Source organism: Ruditapes philippinarum, unplaced genomic scaffold (assembly GCF_026571515.1).
Source record: "Ruditapes philippinarum isolate M1 unplaced genomic scaffold, ASM2657151v2 ctg4893_1_1_1_1, whole genome shotgun sequence".
In the NCBI taxonomy this organism is placed as follows: domain Eukaryota; kingdom Metazoa; phylum Mollusca; class Bivalvia; order Venerida; family Veneridae; genus Ruditapes; species Ruditapes philippinarum.
Genome location: NW_026857767.1, coordinates 1 through 24246, shown reverse-complemented (window position 1 = coordinate 24246; position 24246 = coordinate 1). Strand labels below are relative to the sequence as shown.

At 33.5% G+C, this 24246-nt stretch overlaps 1 protein-coding gene and 2 non-coding genes across 3 annotated transcripts; all 3 read left to right on the top strand.

The window, feature by feature from the left end:
- Positions 1–29: 29 nt before the first annotated feature.
- LOC132750872 (uncharacterized) lies at positions 30–22552 on the top strand (the record flags this gene model as incomplete). The annotated part of the gene is given in 11 exon segments (XM_060740931.1): positions 30–163; positions 1543–1707; positions 2011–2127; positions 4436–4520; positions 7591–7632; positions 11746–11879; positions 14924–15132; positions 19830–19892; positions 20686–20869; positions 21588–21645; positions 22400–22552. Coding segments are annotated over 10 exon segments (1177 nt in total), but the record flags the coding sequence as incomplete, so codon positions are not given.
- Positions 12853–13045, top strand: LOC132750874 (U2 spliceosomal RNA). Its single transcript, XR_009628610.1, has one exon. It is a non-coding gene; the product is annotated as a U2 spliceosomal RNA (small nuclear RNA).
- LOC132750873 (U2 spliceosomal RNA) lies at positions 14466–14658 on the top strand. The gene has a single exon (XR_009628609.1). It is a non-coding gene; the product is annotated as a U2 spliceosomal RNA (small nuclear RNA).
- Positions 22553–24246: the final 1694 nt, after the last annotated feature.

Here is a 24246-nt window from a genome sequence, read left to right as displayed (position 1 = left end):
ATTTTGACCTAAACTTTTCTATATGCATGTTTAATATTGTCATCATAATGAAATTGAAACTTATTTTGAAATAGTGAAACAAATTTTTCGTTTGGAAAAATTGTTAATTAAAAGTAACCCAGTTCCCGCAAAAAAGTCAGCATTGCTTTGCTTTAGGACTTAGGTGACATTTACTTTCTTACATTTAGATACTTAGTTCAAAACTCCCTGCTGTTCTAACTATTATTAATAACTCAAATTATTCAGTTTCAAATGAAAAATTGCATATTGTGAGAGTCTTGATTTCGGACAGTGTATTTTCCGGATATTATTATTAGATTTAGCAAAAAATAATATTGGTTTGTCTTTGACTAAAATTTCAATGTTAAAATGAACAAAGTTTGGTTATCAGTTTAGGAAGAATAGACTGTTATCTCGCTTGCTTCCTATTATTATATCAGATCAGTTTAACGGACGTGTCACAATATGAAAATTTTTCATTATTGTAGTTATTTGTATACTGTGTCACAGGGTCAAGTATACATTGGCCGTATTGCCAAGTGCTGTATATTTTTGGTCTGTTCGTGACCATGCCTGTCTCTGTTTATTTATAAGTTAATGTCCATGTCCCTTATTGTTTTCCGTAGTTATTTCTTTAATTCATATACTCGTAGCTCATATCTCATATCCAATAGCCGTTACCTATACATGATAGTACTTTTAAACCTTTTTAATATCGTCGATTAACTTTCTCGCTAATATTTTCAATTCCGGCTAATCTGCAACAACGCATGTGCACTTAAATTGAGAAATTGTTGGCGCAGGCCACGGTTTTGTTGTAGGGAAGAATAAATATTTTGAGTAGCGCATACTTGTCTTTTTACAGGTAAATAGACTTTTCAGATGATGCTATTATTATTCATATATATTTTGCCATTCATCGATTTTGCAATTTTCATATTTTGCACTTGAATTGAGAAATTGTTGGCGCAGGCCACGGTTTTGTTGTAGGGAAGAATAAATATTTTGAGTAGCGCATACTTGTCTTTTTACAGACCCCTCTACCCCAGGTCCAGAACTCACAGCAGAGTCAACGAGCCCTTTGTTTCGTTTGAGCTGCGACAATTGGCGCCCAAAATGGGGCTGTGGCTAATATAGCTCAGAGTTTAATTTACATTGCTCTGTAACTCTGTGAAATTCGAGGACGAATTTCATTATAGCAGGGGAGTATGTCACGGTTCAGAACTGTTCACTATTTAGGGGAGAAGATGTGTACGCGGCCGGATAGCTCAGTCGGTAGAGCCGCGGAACGGTATTACGAGGGTCCAGGGTTCGAGTCCCGGTCAGGCTACACATTTTTCTCACTCTGTGACACTGTACTGAATTTTCCTTTCACAGTGTTTCATAGAATTTGGAGAGAGGGCCATTTTAAGTTGAACATATTTCAAAATACTGAAATTGAGCAAACAAGAGAAAGCTTCAGAAGGAGAAGTGTTATTCTGTTACTTAAGTCACTGTGATGTTGCATTTAATAAGTCACAATCACATGTTTTATTTTTACAGTTAATCAGTAGTCACTGCCGGGAAGAAGTTGCAATGCCTAAGAAACAACAGAGAAATGCCTTTTACTTCTTTATGAAGGACTTAGAACCAACACTTAAAAGGGAAGGACGTGTCTTTCCTAATGGAATGGCTGATATAGTGCCCATTGCTCATCCACGATGGAAGGTAACATTCTAACATCTTCATTCCTCCTAGGTTTATTGCCAGCAACCAAAACAACAGTTTTGTTAATCAATTGTTTTACACAAACAAATAATTTTATTGTAGCATATTTTCTTGAAACATTGGCCTGGAATTAATACCTTAATTCATTCTTTTTCTAAAATTAATGGAATATTTCCTACATTGTTTTGTGACTGTTCTATGTTAAATCATAAAAGAAAACTTTTAAGATTTATTTTTGTACAATTACGATGATCATTAAAAAGAGTATTTGTCTATTGATAGTTTTGTTTGTAATAATTTCAGCAACTTCCTGAGAAAGAAAAGCAGAGATTTGAAAATATGGCGAAACAAGAAAAAGCAAGGTTAAGAGGGCGAGCTGGTGACCAATATAAAGTGGACAATGTTGGCAATGTACTTGCGGTATGTTTAAATATTCCCAGTATTTGTTCTTAGGTCAAACTGCAGAGATTTTTTTTCAGCTTATTATACCCCCAAAAACAAAGTTTGGGGGGGTATATAGGAGTCACCCGGTGGTTGGTCGGGCGGTCGGTCGGTCGGTCCAGACGTCCGTTGCATTTTCCTTGTCCGGAGCATAACTTGAAAACTAATGGTTGGAATTCAATATAACTGCATACAATGGTCAAGCACATTGAGAGGAAGTGCAGTGCACAAGAACCATAACTCTATCTTGACTAATTACAGAGTTACTGCCCTTTGTTACTTTTCCTTGACCGGGGCATAACTTGAAAACTACTGGTTGGAATTCAAAACAACTTCATACAATTGTCAAACACAATAAGGGGAAGTGCAGTGCACAAGAACCATAACTCTATCTAAAGTAATTACAGAGTTATTGCCCTTTGTTGCTTTTCCATTGCTTTTTTTTTTGTCCGTTGCATTTTCCTTGTCCGGAGCATAACTTGAAGACTAATGGTTGGAATTCAATATAACTACATACAATGGTCAAGCACATTGAGAGGAAGTGCAGTGCGTAAGAAACATAACTCTATCTTGACTAATTACAGAGTTATTGCCCTTTGTTACTTTTCCTTGTCCGTGGCATAACTTGAAAACTACTGGTTGGAATTCAAAACAAATTCATACAATTGTCAAACACAATAAGAGGAAGTGCAGTGCACAAGAACCATAACTCTATCTAAAGTAATTACAGAGTTATTGCCCTTTGTTGCTTTTCAATTGCCTTCTTTTTTTTGTCCGGAGCATAACTTGAAGACTAATGGTTGGAATTCAATATAACTACATACAATGGTCTGACAAGCACATTGAGAGGAAGTGCAGTGCATAAGAACCATAACTCTATCTAAAGTAATTACAGAGTTATTGCCCTTTATTACTTTTCCATTGCTTTCTTTTGTCTGGACCATAACTTGAAGACTAATTGTTGGAATTCATTATAACTTCATACAATGGTCCAGCACATTGAGAGGAAGTGCAGTGCACAAGAACCATAACTCCATTTTGACTTATTACAGAGTTACTGCCCTTTGTTTCTTTTCCTTGTCCAGAGCATGACTTTAAAACTACTGGTTGGAATTCAAAACAACTTCATACAATGGTCAAGCACAATAAGGGGAAGTGCAGTGCACAAGAACCATAACTCCATCTTGACTAATTACAGAGTTATTGCCCTTTGTTACTTTTCCATTGCTTTCTTTTGTCCGGACCATAACTTGAAGACTTATTGTTGGAATTCATTATAACTTCATACAATGGTCAAGCACATTGAGAGGAAGTGCAGTGCATAAGAACCATAACTCCATCTTGACTAATTACAGAGTTACTGCCCTTTGTTACTTTTCCTTGACCAGAGCATGACTTGAAAACTACTGGTTGGAATTCAAAACAACTTCATACAATGGTCAAGCACAATAAGAGGAAGTGCAGTGCACAAGAACTATAACTCTATCTTCAGTATTTATAGAGTGTTTGCCCTTTGTTCTTTTTCTTTGTCTTTCTGGACTTATTACAGAGTAATTCAATTAAACTTCATCAATGGCCAACCACATTGAAAGGAAATGCAACATACATGAACCACAATTATCTTTAATTGCCCACAACCATAACTCTATGTTTCAATTCTTTTACAAGGTATTCTGTTACTAGTAACATCCTCATTTCCAAGCAGACTTGTGGGGGTATTAATCACATTTAGTGATAGTTCTAGTTTTTTTAGCCATTATCGGGTCATATTCCCAATTGAAAATAGTATATTTTTTTCCAATCCACAAGAAAAAATTCCCATCTGAAAGTTACAAAATAAAAATGTTGAATAAAAATTGTAAAATATTTGCAAATAAGGGCTTCTTCACTGTAAAAGTGCTTAAATCTTTGAAGATGCCATCATAGACGGTAATTGTTTGCATCTATTTAATCACTGCAAAATTTCAGTCGTGCATTTCCCAAATTTTAACAAAACAATGCTGAAATTCCCAATTCCATGGGTATGGGTCGTATTCCCAAAATCCTGACTGATACTGCAGAGGTTGTATATTAATTTCCCAGCTTTTATAGTATAGGGAAAGCTCAGCTGCCCCTGAATGCATTATTTCAGGCACCTGAGTAGAAAGTTAATTTTAATAAGACATATTATTTTGTTCTTTTAAACAAATCAAAGGCATTTACAGGCAAAATTTACAAGTAGTGTGTCAGAATAAGCCAAAAATACTAGTTGGGACTTATTTATTATTTTGTGTTACTATGGTTACAGCATCGCACTGACAAATACACAGAGCTGGAGAAAAGAAGGATGGCAGAAAAGAAAAATATGATTAGAAACTGGCCTGCTGGAAAAGGTAGGTTACCATAGTTTTTGTCTGCTTCTTATGTTATATTTACCATTCAATGTAGTCCATCTCCATTATCGTGTCCGCTCTATAAATCCTATACCAATCGAAGGATTTTCTTCAAACTTGGCTCAAATGTTCACCTCAACAAGAGGATGTGCAGAACCCATGTTGCCCATGTGTCAGCTCAAGGTCAAGGTCACAATTGAAGGTCAAATATCAAACAATCAAATATTAGACAGTATGTCGCGTCCGCTCTGTAAGTCCTACACTAATTGAAAGATTTTCTTCAATCTTGGCTCAAGTGTTCACCTCAACAAGGGGATGTGCAGAACCCATGTTGCCCATGTGTCAGCTCAAGGTCAAGGTCACACTTGAAGGTCAAAAATTGAATTAGAAAATGTTCTTAAATTTTAACATGTATTTGAATATTTCTGAAACTAGAAAAGGTATTTGCTTGAAACTTAAAATATATACGAAGTGTCGCAAGTAAGATATGCAGGTCAAGTTTCATAACTAAAAAAAGTGGGGGGGGGGATAACTTTGTATTGTATTTTGACAAAGTTAAGTTCATTTTTATGTCTTTAAATTTATTTACCATAATATTTCTTTAACCAGAACAGATATTTACTTGAAACTTAAAACTTATATGAATGGTTACAAGCAAGCTAGGATGACGAAAATTCTACAATTCCATTGAATTATGACACAAGTTATGCCCCTTTTAGGCTTAGAAAATGTTCTGATATAACCATTAATACTTAAATGTTTCTGAAACTAGAACAGATATTCACTTGAAACTATATAATATATGAAGGGTCACAAGTAAGCTCAGTATGTAAAGTTTTTCCACTCTTAATTACATTTGGACATAATTATGCTATTTTCTTAACTTCACTGCTTTTGTTTGTTTTAGTACATTTGGAAAATGAAAGGTTATTTGTAACTGTTTCGAACATGATTTGACAATATATATTTATACTACTACCTGTACAATTTGTTTTTTTTTCACCAGAGATAATTTCTTTTTATGTATATGTATTTGTGCCACTAAAGTTATTCCCTTAACCACCTTTCCAAGTCGTCTTCTGTCAAGGACATTGGTTGGGGTATGAATCGCATACAGCGATAGTTCTAGTTAAACCTTCTGTTTGAATGGAAGAAATTCAGATAATGGATGATGCTGCTGAACAAAATTGACTGTTATATGTTAAATATTTTTTATTTTTTAATATGCATGTATAAATTATGAATTTTTAGAAATTAAAAATAGGTTCCCCTTTCAAGACGGGGAAAAACTAATGCTGAATATTTATCTTCATCTGTAGATGGGTAGTTACTTATCTTATATGCAAGAAATATATATTGATTATATTCAGTAAATTTGATTTGTGATTGTTATTCAAAAGAAATATATACTGGTTGGGGACCACCAAAACCGGACAACCACCAAACCCGGACGGTCCGGAAAATGCTTAATTTAGTATTTTCTTTGTAAAGTGGTTGTCAGTCACTTTTGTATCAACAATAAATTCACGTTTCTTCTATAATTAATTAAATAAATTTATTTCAACCGTAAATGGTAATATTTTAATGTCTATTTCAAGAATGTTGACGTTGAAATTTGGGGGCCAAGACAGCAATGCCTGACCTCATATACCAGCTATAATCATTTGCAGAGTAAACAAAAGAATAACCAAAACTTCAGCATTTGTTGCTGAAATATTGTATATCATGTTAAAAATCAAAAATTAAAACACCCAAGCTTTTATCTGAATTAAATCATGTCATGTACATATCTGTCCGGACACATGGTACTGTAGTGTAGACAATTTAGGTAATTTTGATACCCGCCTTGATGAGCTTCAGATAAAGGAGTCAATACAATAAAAAATTAACAACCTAGTTTGTTATTTAGGAGAAGAACCTAGCTGTACTGTGTCAAATTTTTAGGTCTCTAGGCTTGAAATTATGAAAACTGTATGGAAAAATGTTCAAAAAGTGTCCGGTTGATGGTCCCCGACCAGTATTGATTTTATTCATAAAATTATGTTTGTAATTTGCCCCTTTAAATTTTTTTTTCGCAGAAGAGTGGTATTTTACTTTATCAAAATACAAAAACCTTTAAAAACCAAAGGGAATACACTCGAGATCGCTGTTTAAAATATAGAGAAAGAATTATGAGAGACCTTCATAGATTATTGAAAAGGTATTTTCCCCCTCAAAAAATTTTTACATCCCCCCTTTCTTTTTTAGTCTTTGACCCCTCCTCCAGAAAAGGGGCATGTGTGGTTTATTTTGTTTTGTTTTTTTTTTTTCTTTAAAATTTTATAAGAAAAATTTTTAAAATGGAACAAAAAGTCAACACAGGATAAGTTTTAAGGTTTTATTTAATGGTGATAACCGACGTTTCGATTCTCACGAGTCTTCATCAGGTTATTTTGGCCATAATTTGTTAAATTTCTTAATTATGTCTTGATATACATGTAATATGTAATACAAACCACCACTCTATCTTCCCTCTCTTTGCCCCTGTTCCAACAGTAGGTTGTGTCATGTATGACACACATTTTTTCTTCTGACTGTAAAATATGGGGTACTATTATGGGGTGGTTTTGTTACTTTTCTTTCTTCCTATTTGCTGTGTAAAAGATATATGGGGTTTGTCTCTTCAAAAGAACTTTTAATGTTGCCATTTTTAAATTTTAGACTGAATAAAAAACAGGGAACCGAGTATAATTTGGTTTTAAAATGTTATGTCATTAAAAAATTGGATTTTTTTTTTAAAAGGTAAATCTCACTTAAAAAAAATAAAAGGGTTTTTAAACTAAAATGTTCTGTCAAATATTGGCAGTGATAATTTTTTATTTTTCAAAAAAATATCCACCAAAAGTCATTTTGCAAACATGTTTGTCGTCTAAAAAAAACACTGTGAATTTTAGTTTTATAATATAACCATTTCTTATCAGTAAGGCATTCAAATCAATCAAGTGCAGACCATTAATATGCAAAGTTTTGTATGGAAGTTTTGTTTAAAGAGTGGGTTACATGATGGTGAAATTTGTCTTTTATTTTTCAGGAAAGATACCTACTGGCTACAGATTTACCTGTATACAGAATAGTAAGTGTTTTCGTGTCTTATCTTTGAGAATGTAAATAGACAGATATATTTAATATTATACAGCTCAAGGACAAATTAAGAAACATATTTGACACTTGTGTTCTGTGATCTCTTCACATGCCGGTCACTAAATTACAAGCAACATTGTTTATTCAGTTTGATATTTCATCAGAACACTCCCCTTGATAATATGAAATACAAGTCAAGGTCAATTTGATAAAGGTCATACACATTGTAGGTTCAAAAACCACATTGATCAAGTTCAAGCAAAAATAAGACCTTGTTAAGAGGTGACAAAGTTGACACATTTTATATACTTGCTCAAAATGACCATATCCATAAAATCTCAAGATGTCTTATGAAATAGGTCATTTAAGTAAGAAAAATTAGGTCGTGAGTTGAAACATTGTAGGGCTATTGTAAGGTGAAACATTGTAGGGCTATAGTATAAAAATATACTTGATGGTACTGGAATACTTAAATTCTTCACAACCCTACATACATGTACATTAAGCTTTATTATTAACATTTCCAGAAAGGGCATAAAAAGTTCCTACATTTAACATAGAAATGACTTATTTAAGGACATCTTTGCAGTCAGGTTAGGTTTTATACGGTTGGCTTTTTAATTTTTATGCTCCCCGAAAAATTTCGGGGGAGCATATAGTCGTCGGGTTGTCCGTCTGTCCATCCGTACATACGTACGTACATCCCGAATTTGTGTCCGGCCCATAACTTTGTTATTAGTCCCCTACCGGTTTAACCGGAGGGGACTTTAGGTTTACCCTCCGTCCGTCTGTCTGTCCGTCTGTCTGTCTGTCTGTCAGTCCGTCAGTCCGTCCGTCCGTCCGTCCACAAAACTGGATCCCGCGATAACGCAAAAAGTACTGAAAATATTTTTATGAAACTTGATATATGGATAGATGGCAGTATGGAGATTATGCACGTCTTTTTTTTTTCTTCCTATGTTGAAAATTCTGGTTGCTATGGCAACAAATAGTCTGAAAATATGGCAAATTTAACACATAAACTGGATCCAGTGATAACTCAAAAAGTACTGAAAATATTTTTATGAAACTTGAAATATGGGTAGATGGCAGTCTGGAGGTTATGCACATCTTTTTCTTTTCTTCTTATGTTGAAAATTCTGGTTGCTATGGCAACAAATAGCCTGAATTTCAAGATTTCTGATTTAAATTTTTCAGATTTTTCACTATATGTTCTTTATTTCTTAAGGTGTTTACTTTAAACTTTAAATATAAGTTTCTGGTCATCAACCACATCATATGTGACAAGGTTTATAACTCTAGCACAAAAAATATCAGTATTACCTCCCTTGAACTTAGATTTTTTAGGGGAAAAAATGTTGTCTTTTTTAAATAACTTCTTTATTTCCTAATGTATCTACTTCAAACTTCATATATATGTTTCTTATTATCACTCGACATTTTTGAGAAGGTTAAATACTCTAGCAAGACTATTTCCAGAATTATGTCCCCCTTGAACTTAGATTTTTTTTCGAGAAACTGGTATTTTCACTCCAACTTCTTCATTCCTTATAGGATTTACTTTAAAATCACACATCGTAATAATATGACAAGGTTGTATAAACATAATTTCCTTACTAAGCATGGAAACTTAACACATTACTGTGATATAGACAAACTTATTTTATTATGTTTTGTGGTCGATATTTTCAAATACAGACTTCATCCTCAAATTCATTATAAATGGCAATACACAGGACTTTTTGAGGGACCGGTAGGGGACTACTGTATTGCCCGCAATACTATCAAATGCTTGTTTGAAGTTGGATTTTAAAACTATTTCACAGAAATGATCACCATATTGAGGCGACTTGTCGCGCGCAACATTTGGGTCACTACCTTGAAGGTCAAGGTCACTCCATTGAACAAAAATCATGTCCTGCCCATAACTAGGTTATTTAAAGTTGGATATTACAACTATTTCACAGAAATGATCACCATATTGAGATGATCTGTCACGCACATCATTTTGGTCGTTACCTTGAAGGTCAAGGTCACAGCCTGACCTTGAACAAAAATCGTGTCCGGCCCATAACTTGATTATTATACCCCCACAAACGAAGTTTAGGGGGGGTATATAGGAGTCAGCTTGTCGGTCGGTCGGTTGGTCGGTCGGTCGGTCGGTCCGTCCGTCGGTCGGTCCACATCATGGTTTCCGGACGATAACTAGAGTTTGGAATGAGGTATTGTAATCAAACTTGGTATATAGCAACCTTATGTGGAAACTCCGGTTGGTATTGCATTTGGACCCCCTGGGGTCAAGGTCAAGGTCACCGTTACTAAAAATAGAAAAATGGTTTCCGGACAATAACTAGAGTTAGGAATGAGATATTGTTATCAAACTTGGCCTATAGCAAGCTTATATGAAGACCTGGGTTGGTATTGCATTTGGGCCCCCTGGGGCCAAGGTCAAGGTCACCGTTACTAAAAATAGAAAAATGGTTTCCGGACAATAACTTGACTTAGGAATGAGATACTGTAATCAAACTTGGTGAATAGCAAGCTTATATGAAGACCTGGGTTGGTATTGAATTTGGACCCCCTGGGGTCAAGGTTAAGGTCACCGTTACTAATAATAGAAAAATTGTTTCCAGACAATAACTTGACTTAGGAATGAGATACTGTTATCAAACTTGGTGTATAGCAAGCTTATATGAAGACCTGGGTTGTTATTGCATTTGGACCCCCTGGGGTGAAGGTCAAGGTCACCGTTACGAAAAATAGAAAAATGGTTTCCAAACAATAACTTTACTTTGGAATGAGATATTGTTATCAAACTTGGCGTATAGCAAGCTTTTATGAAGACCTGGGTTGGTATTGCATTTGGGCCTACTGGGGTCAAGGTCAAGGTCACCGTAAGGAAAAATAGGAAAATGGTTTTCTGACTATAACTAGAGTTAGTAATGAGATACTGTAATCTAATTTGGTGTAAAGGAAGCTTATATGAAGACCTGGGTTGGTATTGCATTTGGACCTCCTAGGGTCAAGGTCACCGTTACAGTGTTACTAAAAATAGAAATATGGTTTCCGGACAATAACTAGAGTTAGGAATAAGATATTGTTATGAAACTTGGCGTATAACAAGCTTATATGAAGACCTTGGTTGGTATTGCATTTGGGCCCCCTGGGGTCAAGGTCAAGGTCACCGTTACAAAAAATAGAAAAATGGTTTTTGGACAATAACTGGAGTTAGGAATGAGATATTGTAATCTAATTTGGTGTATAGGAAGCTTATATGAAGACCTGGGTTGGTATTGCATTTGGACCCCCTAGGGTCAAGGTCACCGTTAAAGTGTTACTAAAAATAGAAAAATTGTTTCCGGACAATAGAGTAAGGAATGAGATATTGTAATCAAACTTGGTGTATAGCAACCCCAGTTGCGATTACAATTAATTGAAATATTTCTTTGTACACAGTTGATAGTTTGTGTTCAAATTTTTCTTTAGACTACTTTTTTTTCAAAAAGTCAGAGTTGCTGGTGGGGGTATTAATCACCTTCAGTGATAGGTCTAGTTTGACGTCAGATTTTACAACTATTTTACAGAAATGATCACCATATTGAGACGATGTGTCGCACACAACATTTGGGTCACTACCTTGAAGGTCAAGGTCACAGCATGACCTTGAAGCAAAATCGTGTCCGGCCCATAACTTCGTTATTTGAAGTCGGATTTTACAACTATTTTACAGAAATGATCACCATATTGAGACGATGTGTCGCGCGCAGCATTTGGGTCGCTACCTTGAAGGTCAAGGTCACAGCATGACCTTGAAGCAAATTGTGTCCGGCCCATAAAGTCGTTATTTGAAGTCGGATTTTAGAACTATTTTGGAATTATCACACTTTGAACTTTGTCTTGGACATAACCCTGAAACTACAAAAGATATACTTTTCTGTGTCCAAATCCTAGTCGGGGAGCATCACCCGGTTCAACCGGCTCTTGTTTTATTTTGATACCAGTGCCACTTGCATTCACAATTGACTGTTCTTTGCTAAGGACAAGTCTTGTTACATCATTTCTGCTGGAAAACAGGTAACAGTAAAGATTGCGATCTGTTTTTCAGGTGAAGATACTCACAAAATCCCAGTAGAGAATTTTGAGAGAGCTGACAATAATTACAGGGGATTGTGGATACAACTTGAAAACTTCATTAATTATAACAGAACTAAAGATGAAAACCCACCCCTGTACTGTTTGGTAAGTTACACCGCTGCATTGTTGGCTATTATAATCACTCAGTACATACTTTGAAATTTTTCCTGGTTTAGTCCAGATTGAAAGATGGAAAAGTCCATGTAAGATATTCAGTGTGGAAAGGATTAAATTTCTTTCTGTAATCAAAACCTAATGGTTAAATTAAAATGAATGGGGAAGATGTTGTCGGCAGATATGAGATACATGATTATTATAAACACAACAGTGACAAATTTCATCTTATCAAAGTCAAATCTTGTGTACTTTTCTTCACACATGTCTCCAATAATGATTTAAGGCAATAGAAATTAAACATGATTTATATACTAGGTACATTTTATTAGTAATTTATCTGTTATAACACATACATGTAGCAAATTTTATAAATATAACACTAGAAAGATTTCTTTTAAAATTAACGTGAAAATAAACACTAAGTCATTAGTTTAGAAAAAAACATGGTCAAAAAGCGCGATTTCAACATGTATATTTTGCAATTTTAAGTTAAATACATAATTGATTTTGCTATTGTCAATTTAAAAAATGAGTTATTTTGATTTTCATTGATACTGTTACAGAAAAAACATTTTAGGTTTACAAGACAATGTTTCACTAAAATTGTTTTTACCTCCCTTGGCCAGTGTAATAATTATGTCATAATAAACTCCCCTGAAGGTTTGTCTATTTTTAGACAACCAAGTTTAACTATTCAGTGTTGTAGATTCTTCGTTTACGTTTGCTTAAAATTTACTTTCTTTTGACAGTTAAAGAGTAATAAGGATTTTTTTACATAAATCAACTTTTGATTATTAAAGATAATTATGTTATTGATAATTTGAGAAGAATAATAATTATATCATTTTCTTTCTTTTATTATTATTCATGTTTATTTCTGCGTCGGTTTACATGCTATTTCTACAGCTGTTATACCTACTATTTGCTTTCGTATAAAACCATTTGAAAACACTGTATAGGTATCGCTTCTCGGCCTTTTGGCTAAGATCAAAGTGTAGTATCTGTTCTTATCAGCTTAATATCTGATACGTCCCCCATTGGGGGACTTCGATATTAAACTGATTTTTGGACACAGGTGAGATGTCAGGGGCTTGCTCCGCTCTTGCCACGGGTTGGCCTGGTATTGCAGTACCTCCAGGATCGGCCCACTTCCCTACCAGGGGAAGAAAATAACAAACCAATCTTAGAAAGTAATCTTTCACCAAGGGTCTGTGAAAAGATCAAAGCATGCAAGCTATCACAATGTGTGTCTCTGTTGTTTTGACCTTTGCCTTATAAATACAAAGGGTGTAAACAATATTTATTATTATAATTATTATCATGTATTTGTGATATCTAAAGTAAGAAGACCACACTTTCACTATAATTATGAGTCTCCTATATAGAAATGTTGCATCCATCATAAGCTGTAATTTGTTAATGATGGTTGTGATAGTTTAAAAGTAGGTATCAACAGGTAATTGTCACCTGTGATTTTCTTACACAATAGAACAGTATGCAGTCTCACTTCATGAAGATTTTAATCATTATTTTTTCTTAGGGTTAGCAAAATCTAATTAAGTATTTTTTATGAAATTGAAAAAAAAGGTAAAAGTATGTTGTTTCCATAATTAAATGAATGATTGTTGATAGTGATCATTTGTATAAACCATATGGTGTGTGATTTTCAACACAGGTAACATCTTGATTATTTGATAGATGTTAAAACTATAAAAGCTGCTCAAGATTGTTGAACACGTTTTGAAATGGTATTGAAAATAAAGTATGTGTGCCTTTTACTTATTTGTTTTTAGGAGTGAAATAATTTAATACTTTCTGTCATTCTTTTAAATGTCAGTTCAAATGAATTTAAATATGGAAGAAATTCTTAAAATTCTTACTTTTTTTTTCCAACTTTCTCATGTAGGCTACATAACTTAGTGATATGATCAAACCGATTGTCAATATACATGTATTTGGCATGTATTAACACAGAGACAATGTATATGTATTTTCTATGTCATTTAGTACATTTATTTTATTATTTAATTCTTGACCATTTAGGTCAGAAAAACTGACAGAGAAGTTTGATGTTCTCACTACTGTATATATCCACTAAGCTTGGGTCTGTTAAACAATCTAAAACATTTGTTAAGCCTTCGACTATACATCTTCATGTTACAAAGATTAAATGTAGAGAATGTTAACATAGTAATTTGGGACGCCTATTATCAGTAACACATTGTGTTCATTTAAGCGTCACATTTATATGCTGTTAACTCCCTTACCAGTATGATCAGTGTAAACTCCCCTGAATGTTGTCTATTTTTAGAAAAACCTATCTCTGTATTATTTTTTGATCTAAATACTTCTAAATATATGAATATATAGATTAAAATAGGGGTTTGCACTGTTGTTCACTTGAAATAATGAATATATGATAGTTTATATTATTATTAAATATCTGGTATGTAAACATTTTTCTTTCTTTTATTAATAATTATGTTTATTTCTGGCCGGTTTACATGCTATTTCTTCAGTCGCTATATCTACTATTTGCTTTCGTATAAAACCATCAGAAAACACTATGTAGGTATCGCTTCTCGGCCTTTTGGCTAAGATCAAAGTGTAGTATCTGTTCTTATCAGCTTAATATCTGATACGTCCCCCATTGGGGGACTTCGATATTAAACTGATTTTTGGACACAGGTGAGATGTCAGGGGCTTGCTCCGCTCTTGCCACGGGTTGGCCTGGTATTGCAGTACCTCCAGGATCGGCCCACTTCCCTACCAGGGGAAGAAAATAACAAACCAATCTTAGAAAATTACCTTAACCAGGAACAATTTGTGATATATTTTTGTTAGGAATCAAACCATTATGAAGAATTACAAAAAAAACACTACAGTTTTAGCCATAGTCCAAACATTTTTACAAAATACATGATTTTCTTATTCAATATTATATGCAACTGTTATTTTATATTTATATTTATATTTATTTTTTTTGAAGAGTAAGCAAATGCTTGTAATGTGGATGGTTTCTGGACTTTCAGGGTGCAGGTCACAGATATGAGGCTATAGAGTACTGTCTGGATTGGATCCATGGTAAAGCATGTCTGGGTGAACCGAATCGTATCAAGAAAGTGTATGAGATAGAGAGTCTGTTTCACGAGATGCAGGCCCACATCGGTAATCAGGTGTCCAAAAGTTCCTGTATTGACAGCCTAACATCCTCCGAGTGGGACTATGAGCCTAATATAAAGTAAGACTTTTACTTATAAAGCAATGATATGTTGACATTCGAAGTCACTTTCTTTCATTTTATTATATATTTTCTGCAGCGGTATGAACAAATACATCTGGACAGAAATGAAAATGTTATTTATAAGTACATGTATAAAACAGACTTTTTGTCAGGTTATATGACCCAGTCAAAACTGGTTGTAAGTTTTTATTACCAAAGTCCCTAGGTGAAGGCTATTTGTAAAAACAGTTAATATACTGCCTTCAAAATCAATTTATAATTCAGTACATTGCCTTTATAAAAAATAAAGAAGAAAATTCTTAATAAATTTATAGTATAAACATTCTGATTAGATAATGAAAATAAATATCATGAACATGTATACTGTGTAATCTGGTATTATAGATGCTATCGTATTATAGATGTTATCGTATTATAGATGTTATCGTATTATAGATGTTATCGGGAACTCAGGAAATTAGGGTTTTTCCCAGCTTATCCGTTGGTACAAACAAACTTTTTCCATTATAGCTTTAGTTGCACTGTCTATCACAATATATCAGTCAACCTGTTGCGCTTATTTTGAAGCTGTAGCTGTAAAAGTTTGTTTGTACCTACGGATTAGCTGAGAAAGACCAAAATATTCTTAATTTTTGAGTAAGTCTATTTAATTTTACTATAGTAATAAGATTATTTAGAGATTGATTTATTTTCTGGTACATATGTTTTGCTGTGATGGCATTTGTTGTTCCACTCACACTCAGGCATGTTGTCAGAATATTGTGAAATCTTTAAATAATATTCTTGAAACATTTACATAGAAGAATACAAGTTCCAGATCAAGAAATTTTGATAATATTCCATTGTATAATTGGTGGTGGAAGATGGAAATTTTAAATTCCTTAATCACCAGTTTGCAGATCACAGATTTATCTCTTTTATATCAATGTATTGTGCAAATTGTATATGATATATGTGTCAGTATGGCAGAGAAGTGGTACTAGGTGAATTTGTAGAAAAATACCTCATTAGAAATGTTCTGACATAGTCAGTTACTTAAATAACAAGCTCAGATTTTACTTGTAAACAGAACTGGTCAAAACTGTCAGTTTTCCTTGAAACAATCTCTTATATATATCTCAAATACTGTTATATTATGCATACACTGGCAAGATATCACTCAAATACTGTTATACTATGCATACACTGGCAAGATATCACTCAAATACTGTTATATTATGCATACACTGGCAAGATATCACTCAAATACTGTTATATTATGCATACACTGGCAAGATATCACTCAAATACTGTTATACTATGCATACACTGGCAAGATATCACTCAAATACTGTTATACTATGCATTCACTGGCAAGATATCACTCAAATACTGTTATACTATGCATACACTGGCAAGATATCACTCAAATACTGTTATACTATGCATTCACTGGCAAGATATCACTCAAATACTGTTATACTATGCATACACTGGCAAGATATCACTCAAATACTGTTATACTATGCATACACTGGCAAGATATCACTCAAATACTGTTATTACTATGCATACACTGGCAAGATATCACTCAAATACTGTTATACTATGCATACACTGGCAAGATATCACTCAAATACTGTTATACTATGCATACACTGGCAAGATATCACTCAAATACTGTTATACTATGCATTCACTGGCAAGATATCACTCAAATACTGTTATATTATGCATTCACTGGCAAGATATCACTCAAATACTGTTATACTATGCATTCACTGGCAAGATATCACTCAAATACTGTTATACCATGCATTCACTGGCAAGATATCACTCAAATACTGTTATACTATGCATTCACTGGCAAGATATCACTCAAATACTGTTATACTATGCATTCACTGGCAAGATATCACTCAAATACTGTTATACCATGCATTCACTGGCAAGATATCACTCAAATACTGTTTATACTATGCATTCACTGGCAAGATATCACTCAAATACTGTTATATTATGCATACACTGGCAAGATATCACTCAAATACTGTTATACTATGCATTCACTGGCAAGATATCACTCAAATACTGTTACACTATGCATTCACTGGCAAGATATCACTCAAATACTGTTATACCATGCATTCACTGTAGGGGTGTGGATCGTCCGGTAAGTGACGATCTGATCTGATCCACGATTCAGCACATGCGATTCACAAATCGAACCACAAATCTTTTGTTATCAAGACACCAAAAAAAACATGAACATTAGTTCTGAAAACATGTTAATTTTTCTTAAAACAATACTAAACATTAATTTAATTATTCATTAAACATATATGCAATGCAAATATAAACTAGGTTGAAAACGAGTCTCCCCAATATAAAATTCCACCAGCAAAATTTACTTTCAATGAAAATGAGGAAAAAGCAGTTTGTAAAACATGCCATGGCAAATTGACTTATATAGAGGGGGTACAACAAACTTGCCTAATCACATGAAAAGACCAGTACAGTCTAACTTGCCCATGCGACCACATGTATTAAGCGACTTTTGTCTTAAACGACCACTTTAAATTCCCCCCGATCATTTTCTCTCTTTATCTTTAATGTATTAAGCGACTTTTGCTCAACGCGACCAGCGACCGCTAATTAGCCACCTAATTTACATCAATCTTTTCATTAAACGACCACTTTTTTTACCTGTCAAGTAATTGTGTTTTTAGAGAACGCCACCTCGTTATGTCACACGTGTCAACAATCAAAACACAACAATAAACATGTGAAAAACTCTATTTCCCATACCGTTTTAGCGTATGCAAATGAAGTTAAGTATACGCGTGACGTGTATTATCCAATAATATCGGATAAACAATGCAACGCTCCGCCCATACTGAGATGGTGTATACGCTTCGCTTGTTGACATTTAGACTGCATTGAATTGACCTTGAACTTGATCAGCCATTAAATTAATCGTAACAAATAGATGTAGTTTGTTTATTTCAAATGAAAAAATGCACAACAGAAAACATCTTCACTAATAGGGTTTTCGTGTTGGAGACAAGGAAAAACAACGGAGAAGTTAAAAAATTCTGGAAAAAATGTCAAACATGTACGTAATGGATCAAAACTGTTTTGTCAATAAATATCAGAAAGTTATTTTTTACATTTGCATCCATTTAGATTATCGGAGCGTACTTATTATTCAACATGTATATAAAAACGAAGTTGAAAAACATTCCCACGGCATAAGAAAGATGTCATTTATAAATTTTGACTTTTATATCATATGACTGTCTTAAGAGACCGTTTCATTAAGCGACCGTTTTGGGTGATTCCCTTGCTCGTTCGCTTAATACACGTTTGACTGTACATTTGTGTATTTCCAAAAATTGGAAGTAAATTTTGCTGGTGGGATTTTTATATTGGCGCGACTCCTTTTCAGCCAATACATGTAATGTCACACTGACGTATTAACTTGCGTTTAGCAAATTGTGGATTCCTAAAAATAAAACAGTCTTCAATAGATTTCACGTCATTATAGATCTATACATAGCGACTAAAATATTTAAAAACAAGTGCTCAATAAAGATAAAGTGATTCCTTTTTCGAAACTAATGACTTCCTAGCTCAGCATCATGGTATACATGTTTGTTTAGTTCCTGTCTTTAATGAGAAAATTGTATTTAGGTAAACGTCGCATAATTCATACACAAATTGATTTTTTTTTTTGACATTTAAAGTGTAAGAAAAAAACAAATGTATAATAAACAAATAAGATCGCAATCCACGATCTCTGGACTGACGAATATTCGTACTCGATTTTTCATTTTGATTCGTGATTATCAGAGTACTCGAATACTCGCCCCAGCCCTAATTCACTGGCAAGATATCACTGAAATACTGTTATATTATGCATACACTGGCAAGATATCACTCAAATACTGTTATATTATGCATACACTGGCAAAATATCACTCAAATATTGTTATGCTATGCATACACTGGCAAGATATCACTCAAATATTGTTATACTATGCATACACTGGCAAGATATCACTCAAATATTGTTATACTATGCATACACTGGCAAGATATCACTCAAATATTGTTATACTATGCATACACTGGCAAGATATCACTCAAATATTGTTATACTATGCATACACTGGCAAGATATCACTCAAATATTGTTATACTATGCATACACTGGCAAGATATCACTCAAATATTGTTATACTATGCATACACTGGCAAGATATCACTCAAATATTGTTATACTATGCATACACTGGCAAGATATCACTCAAATACTGTTATACTAAGCATACACTGGCAAGATATCACTCAAATACTGTTATATTATGCATACACTGGCAAGATATCACTCAAATACTGTTATACTATGCATACACTGGCAAGATATCACTCAAATATTGTTATACTATGCATACACTGGCAAGATATCACTCAAATACTGTTATATTATGCATACACTGGCAAGATATCACTCAAATACTGTTATATTATGCATACACTGGCAAGATATCACTCAAATATTGTTATACTATGCATACACTGGCAAGATATCACTCAAATACTGTTATACTATGCATACACTGGCAAGATATCACTCAAATACTGTTATACTAAGCATGCGCATCAAAACAACAAGCATATTATAAGATATATACATATTTTATTTGTTTCAGATGTGATTACCATGAAGAACTTGAGGTCAAAGACTGTGCCTTAGGGATTGTACATAGATATGCGTAAGTTAATTACAATAGAATTTAACACCATTGATGTGCTAGAAGGTAGAATACTCACTTGCAGTGTATCAAACTCCTCACAGTGATTACCTCCCTTGGCAGAATTGTAATCACTGCCTTCAAAGACGTCACATGATGATGAAAGTCACATGACGTAACGTCGAAATTCAAATGTAAATATCGACCGTTAGAAAATATAACGTCATTTTTCTCTTTCTGTTTTATTTTTAACTTTTAGTGCCTACTATCGATTTAGGTTTTATTTTTAACTTTTAGTGCCTACGATCGATTTAGTTTATCAAAAAATTATCAAAAGTATACAAAATAACGAAAAATAAATTCAAAAGCTAAAAAATATAAAATATCAGAATATTGTCTCGGTAGAAAATATTCTCATATTTTTAAAAATTATTTCTAAATATTCATATTATTTATTTATTTATCCATAAACATTGTTTAATCAATGAGGAAAAACTTAACTGATAGATAAAAGCAGTAAATAAAACAATTTTTGAAAAAATATAGTATATCAGAAATTCTGATATATTGGGACCTTGGTGGCAGAGATCTACGCCGAAGAATTAAGGGGAGATCACTGTGTGGAGATTGGCAGTGTATAACGTGTGTCACAGACTGCCTATCTGACCAGGATCTGTACTCTAGACTGTTCAGTTTTATTATTTTGATATTGGAATTGTAAAAGCATGTTATCATTCTTATTTCATTTATTTTATCAAAAGAATATCAGGGATGAATGTATATGAATTTTGTGTATTGCTCATTTCCATTGCAGCTATGCCATATCTGATGCTTTGTGTCCATTCTTTGATGTTCTGCCAACAAAGAACCATTTACCAACAAGAGATGATACCGGTGCCATCAAAGTGCTCTCCCCTTCTAGTATGCCCGTCTGTAACAAGCAAGACTCCCGTCTGCCAAACACGTCCGACCCAAGAATTAAAGTGAAGGAGCATAAGGTAAACGTTATTACATACTACTCATAATGAGCATCATAATATGCCAAAACTAAAGGTAGTGAATTTACATATAGGGAAGTATCCCATATATAAGGGCATAAACCACTATCGGTAGTGAGTTAGCTTCCCACTGACGGGTTTGTGTGCAGTACATGTTACAAATGGAAATTTAAAGTTTAGTCATGTCAGAATTACAGAGATGTTTTTATCAATAGATTTATTTAAATATACATCAGAAACACTCCAAAAGGAAGAAAAAAACACGTGTGTATGAGTTTAATGAAAAATCCATACTCTACTCAGGTGCCTCCTCTAAACTGAAATAATGCACAGAGAGTCACCTGAGGTCTTCCTACAACATCAAAGCTGGGAAGTCGCCATATGACTTATACAGAGCTAATGTGACTGACTATTACTGACTAAAGATGCATCAAAATAAAATTAATGTAATAAATATGTTAAAGAAATTAACATAAGCTAAAGGAAAGCAAAAAATTCATTGTAACAAATCTATTCATGTCGATATTTTAAACTTGAAAAGTATACATTGTAAATATAAAAGAAATATCTTGCTAAATTCTGTCTATCTACCAATTTATAATGATTTGACTGAAACACTTCAATAAGATAAATTAAGTGATGATGTATTAATGCACAATGTTTATTTCACATTGGCAGTGTTGGTATTATTCTCAATGTAAGTTATGATTTATTTCAGCCAAGACCGGCTCCCCCCGAGGAAGATTACAGAGAACTACGCAGACCTAATCCTCCTGGTAAACTTGTCACTCATACTTTATATTCTTTTAAGTCTCAACACAGTTTCTTACAATTGTGTCACAAATTGTTATATGCTACTTTGAATTATCATTGCTTGTGTTAGTTAAGGATATTTTTGGGAGTTTTTACATACAAATGTAGATATATAGGGAAATTAAAACTTTTCAATAGTATTTGTTTAAATTTGGCATGTTGTTAGAATATGATAATTGAAACATTTAAAGTGGAATCAAAACTGGGGTAGATTAAAGTAGATAAACCATTAAAGTAAATATAAAATATCTTGACTAGTGACTAGTAGTTTTTTCTGTATCATTCTTCACCTTAGTGCAATTAGTGATTAACTCCTATTAAATTTAGAAAGACTTATTTCCTTATTGCACTAAGGTTATGCATTGTAGACATCAGTATTGTGCCAAGTGGTAAAAGTCTATGACAGTAAAATGTTTACCCTTCACAGTCACGGGTTTAAATTGTGATAAAACCATCAATTCTAGTTTTTGGAAGTTCATTGGTTCTACTACAGTGGCCCCTTGTACCTGAAACTCCTGAGATATTGCTCTGACCCTGTCTGTGTGATTTAAAACAAGAAAAACAAAAAATATGTACAAAAAAGATACATCAGTATGATTATCTGTTGATATGTACATTAAAGTTAATATCATTGTTTTTGTGCTCTGTTAGCTTGATAAGACACTCTGAGGTTTCAGTAGAATAATCCCTTTATATTTAAATTTGAATACTATTCAGTTCCAGAGTTTACAGCTAGTCAGACGTCTGCTCCTGCTTGGGGTGGAGCTAGAGGAATGGGAGGGGTTGCAACACCAATAGGTGGAGCTTATGTAAATCAGGCAGATTATCCACCAATGGCAGCAGGTAGAGGGCTTACAGTAGGAATGCAAGGTAAGATTAACGGTAACCAGATACAAAACTGAACGTATATGCCAAAATTGCACACAAAAAATCTATACATAATTTAAGTTTCATATTTTCATTCTTTAAAATAAAATTCCAATTTTTAGCTGGACTATACGAAGTATATGGAGAGCTGTCCTACTTGCCCCGGCGTCGGCCGTGGCGTCCGCGTCCAGATTTCAGATTAAAGTTTGGTGCAGTAAAATATTTTTCAATATAACTTTGTCATTTCTTAAGGTATCAACTTCAAACTTCAAATATGTGTTCCTTATCATCAACCACATCTTATGTGACAAGGTTCATAACTCTAGTGCCAATATTTTCAGATTTATCTCCCCTTGAACTTAGAATCTTCCTTAAAAAATACTACTTTTTACGGTAACTTCTTTATTTCTCAAGGGATAAACTTCATACTTCAAATAGATGTTCCTTATCATCAACCACATCTTATGTGACAAGGTTCATAACTCTAACACCAATATTATCAGGTTTATCTCCCCTTGAACTTAGAATTTTCCTGAAAAAATACTATTTTTTACTGTTACTTCTTATTTCTTAAGGGATCAACTTCATACTTCAAATATATGTACCTTATCATCATCCACATCTTATGTGACAAGGTTCATAACTCTAGCACCAATATTTTCAGATTAATCTCCCCTTGAACTTAAGGTATCAACTTCAAACTTCAAATATATGTTCCTTATCATCAACCACATCTTATGTGACAAGGTTCATAACTCTAGTGCCAATATTTTCAGATTTATCTCCCCTTGAACTTAGAATCTTCCTTAAAAAATACTACTTTTTACGGTAACTTCTTTATTTCTCAAGGGATAAACTTCATACTTCAAATAGATGTTCCTTATCATCAACCACATCTTATGTGACAAGGTTCATAACTCTAACACCAATATTATCAGGTTTATCTCCCCTTGAACTTAGAATTTTCCTGAAAAAATACTATTTTTTACTGTTACTTCTTATTTCTTAAGGGATCAACTTCATACTTCAAATATATGTACCTTATCATCATCCACATCTTATGTGACAAGGTTCATAACTCTAGCACCAATATTTTCAGATTAATCTCCCCTTGAACTTAAGGTATCAACTTCAAACTTCAAATATATGTTCCTTATCATCATCAACATCTTATGTGACAAGGTTCATAACTCTAGTGCCAATATTTTCAGATTTATCTCCCCTTGAACTTAGAATCTTCCTTAAAAAATACTACTTTTTATGGTAACTTCTTCACTTCTCAAGGGATAAACTTCATACTTCAAATAGATGTTACTTATCATCAACCACATCTTATGTGACAAGGTTCATAACTCTAACACCAATATCATCAGGTTTATCTCCCCTTGAACTTAGAATTTTCCTGAAAAAATACTATTTTTTACTGTTACTTCTTAATTCTTAAAGGATCAAATTCATACTGTGAAATCATCATTATTCGTGGGGCACGAATTTTCGTGGTTTTCGTGGATAGGTCAATCCACGAATTTAAGACCCGACGAAATTTTATCCCAACAAACGCTTCTTACCATGTCTCTGTTCCATATATCACAACATGCGTTCGGCGCTTTTCCGGCCGATATTTGTGGTATGAATGTATATTATAATCAGGTCAGTGACAAATTAAATCCATAAATAGTTTTAATTTCCAATATTTA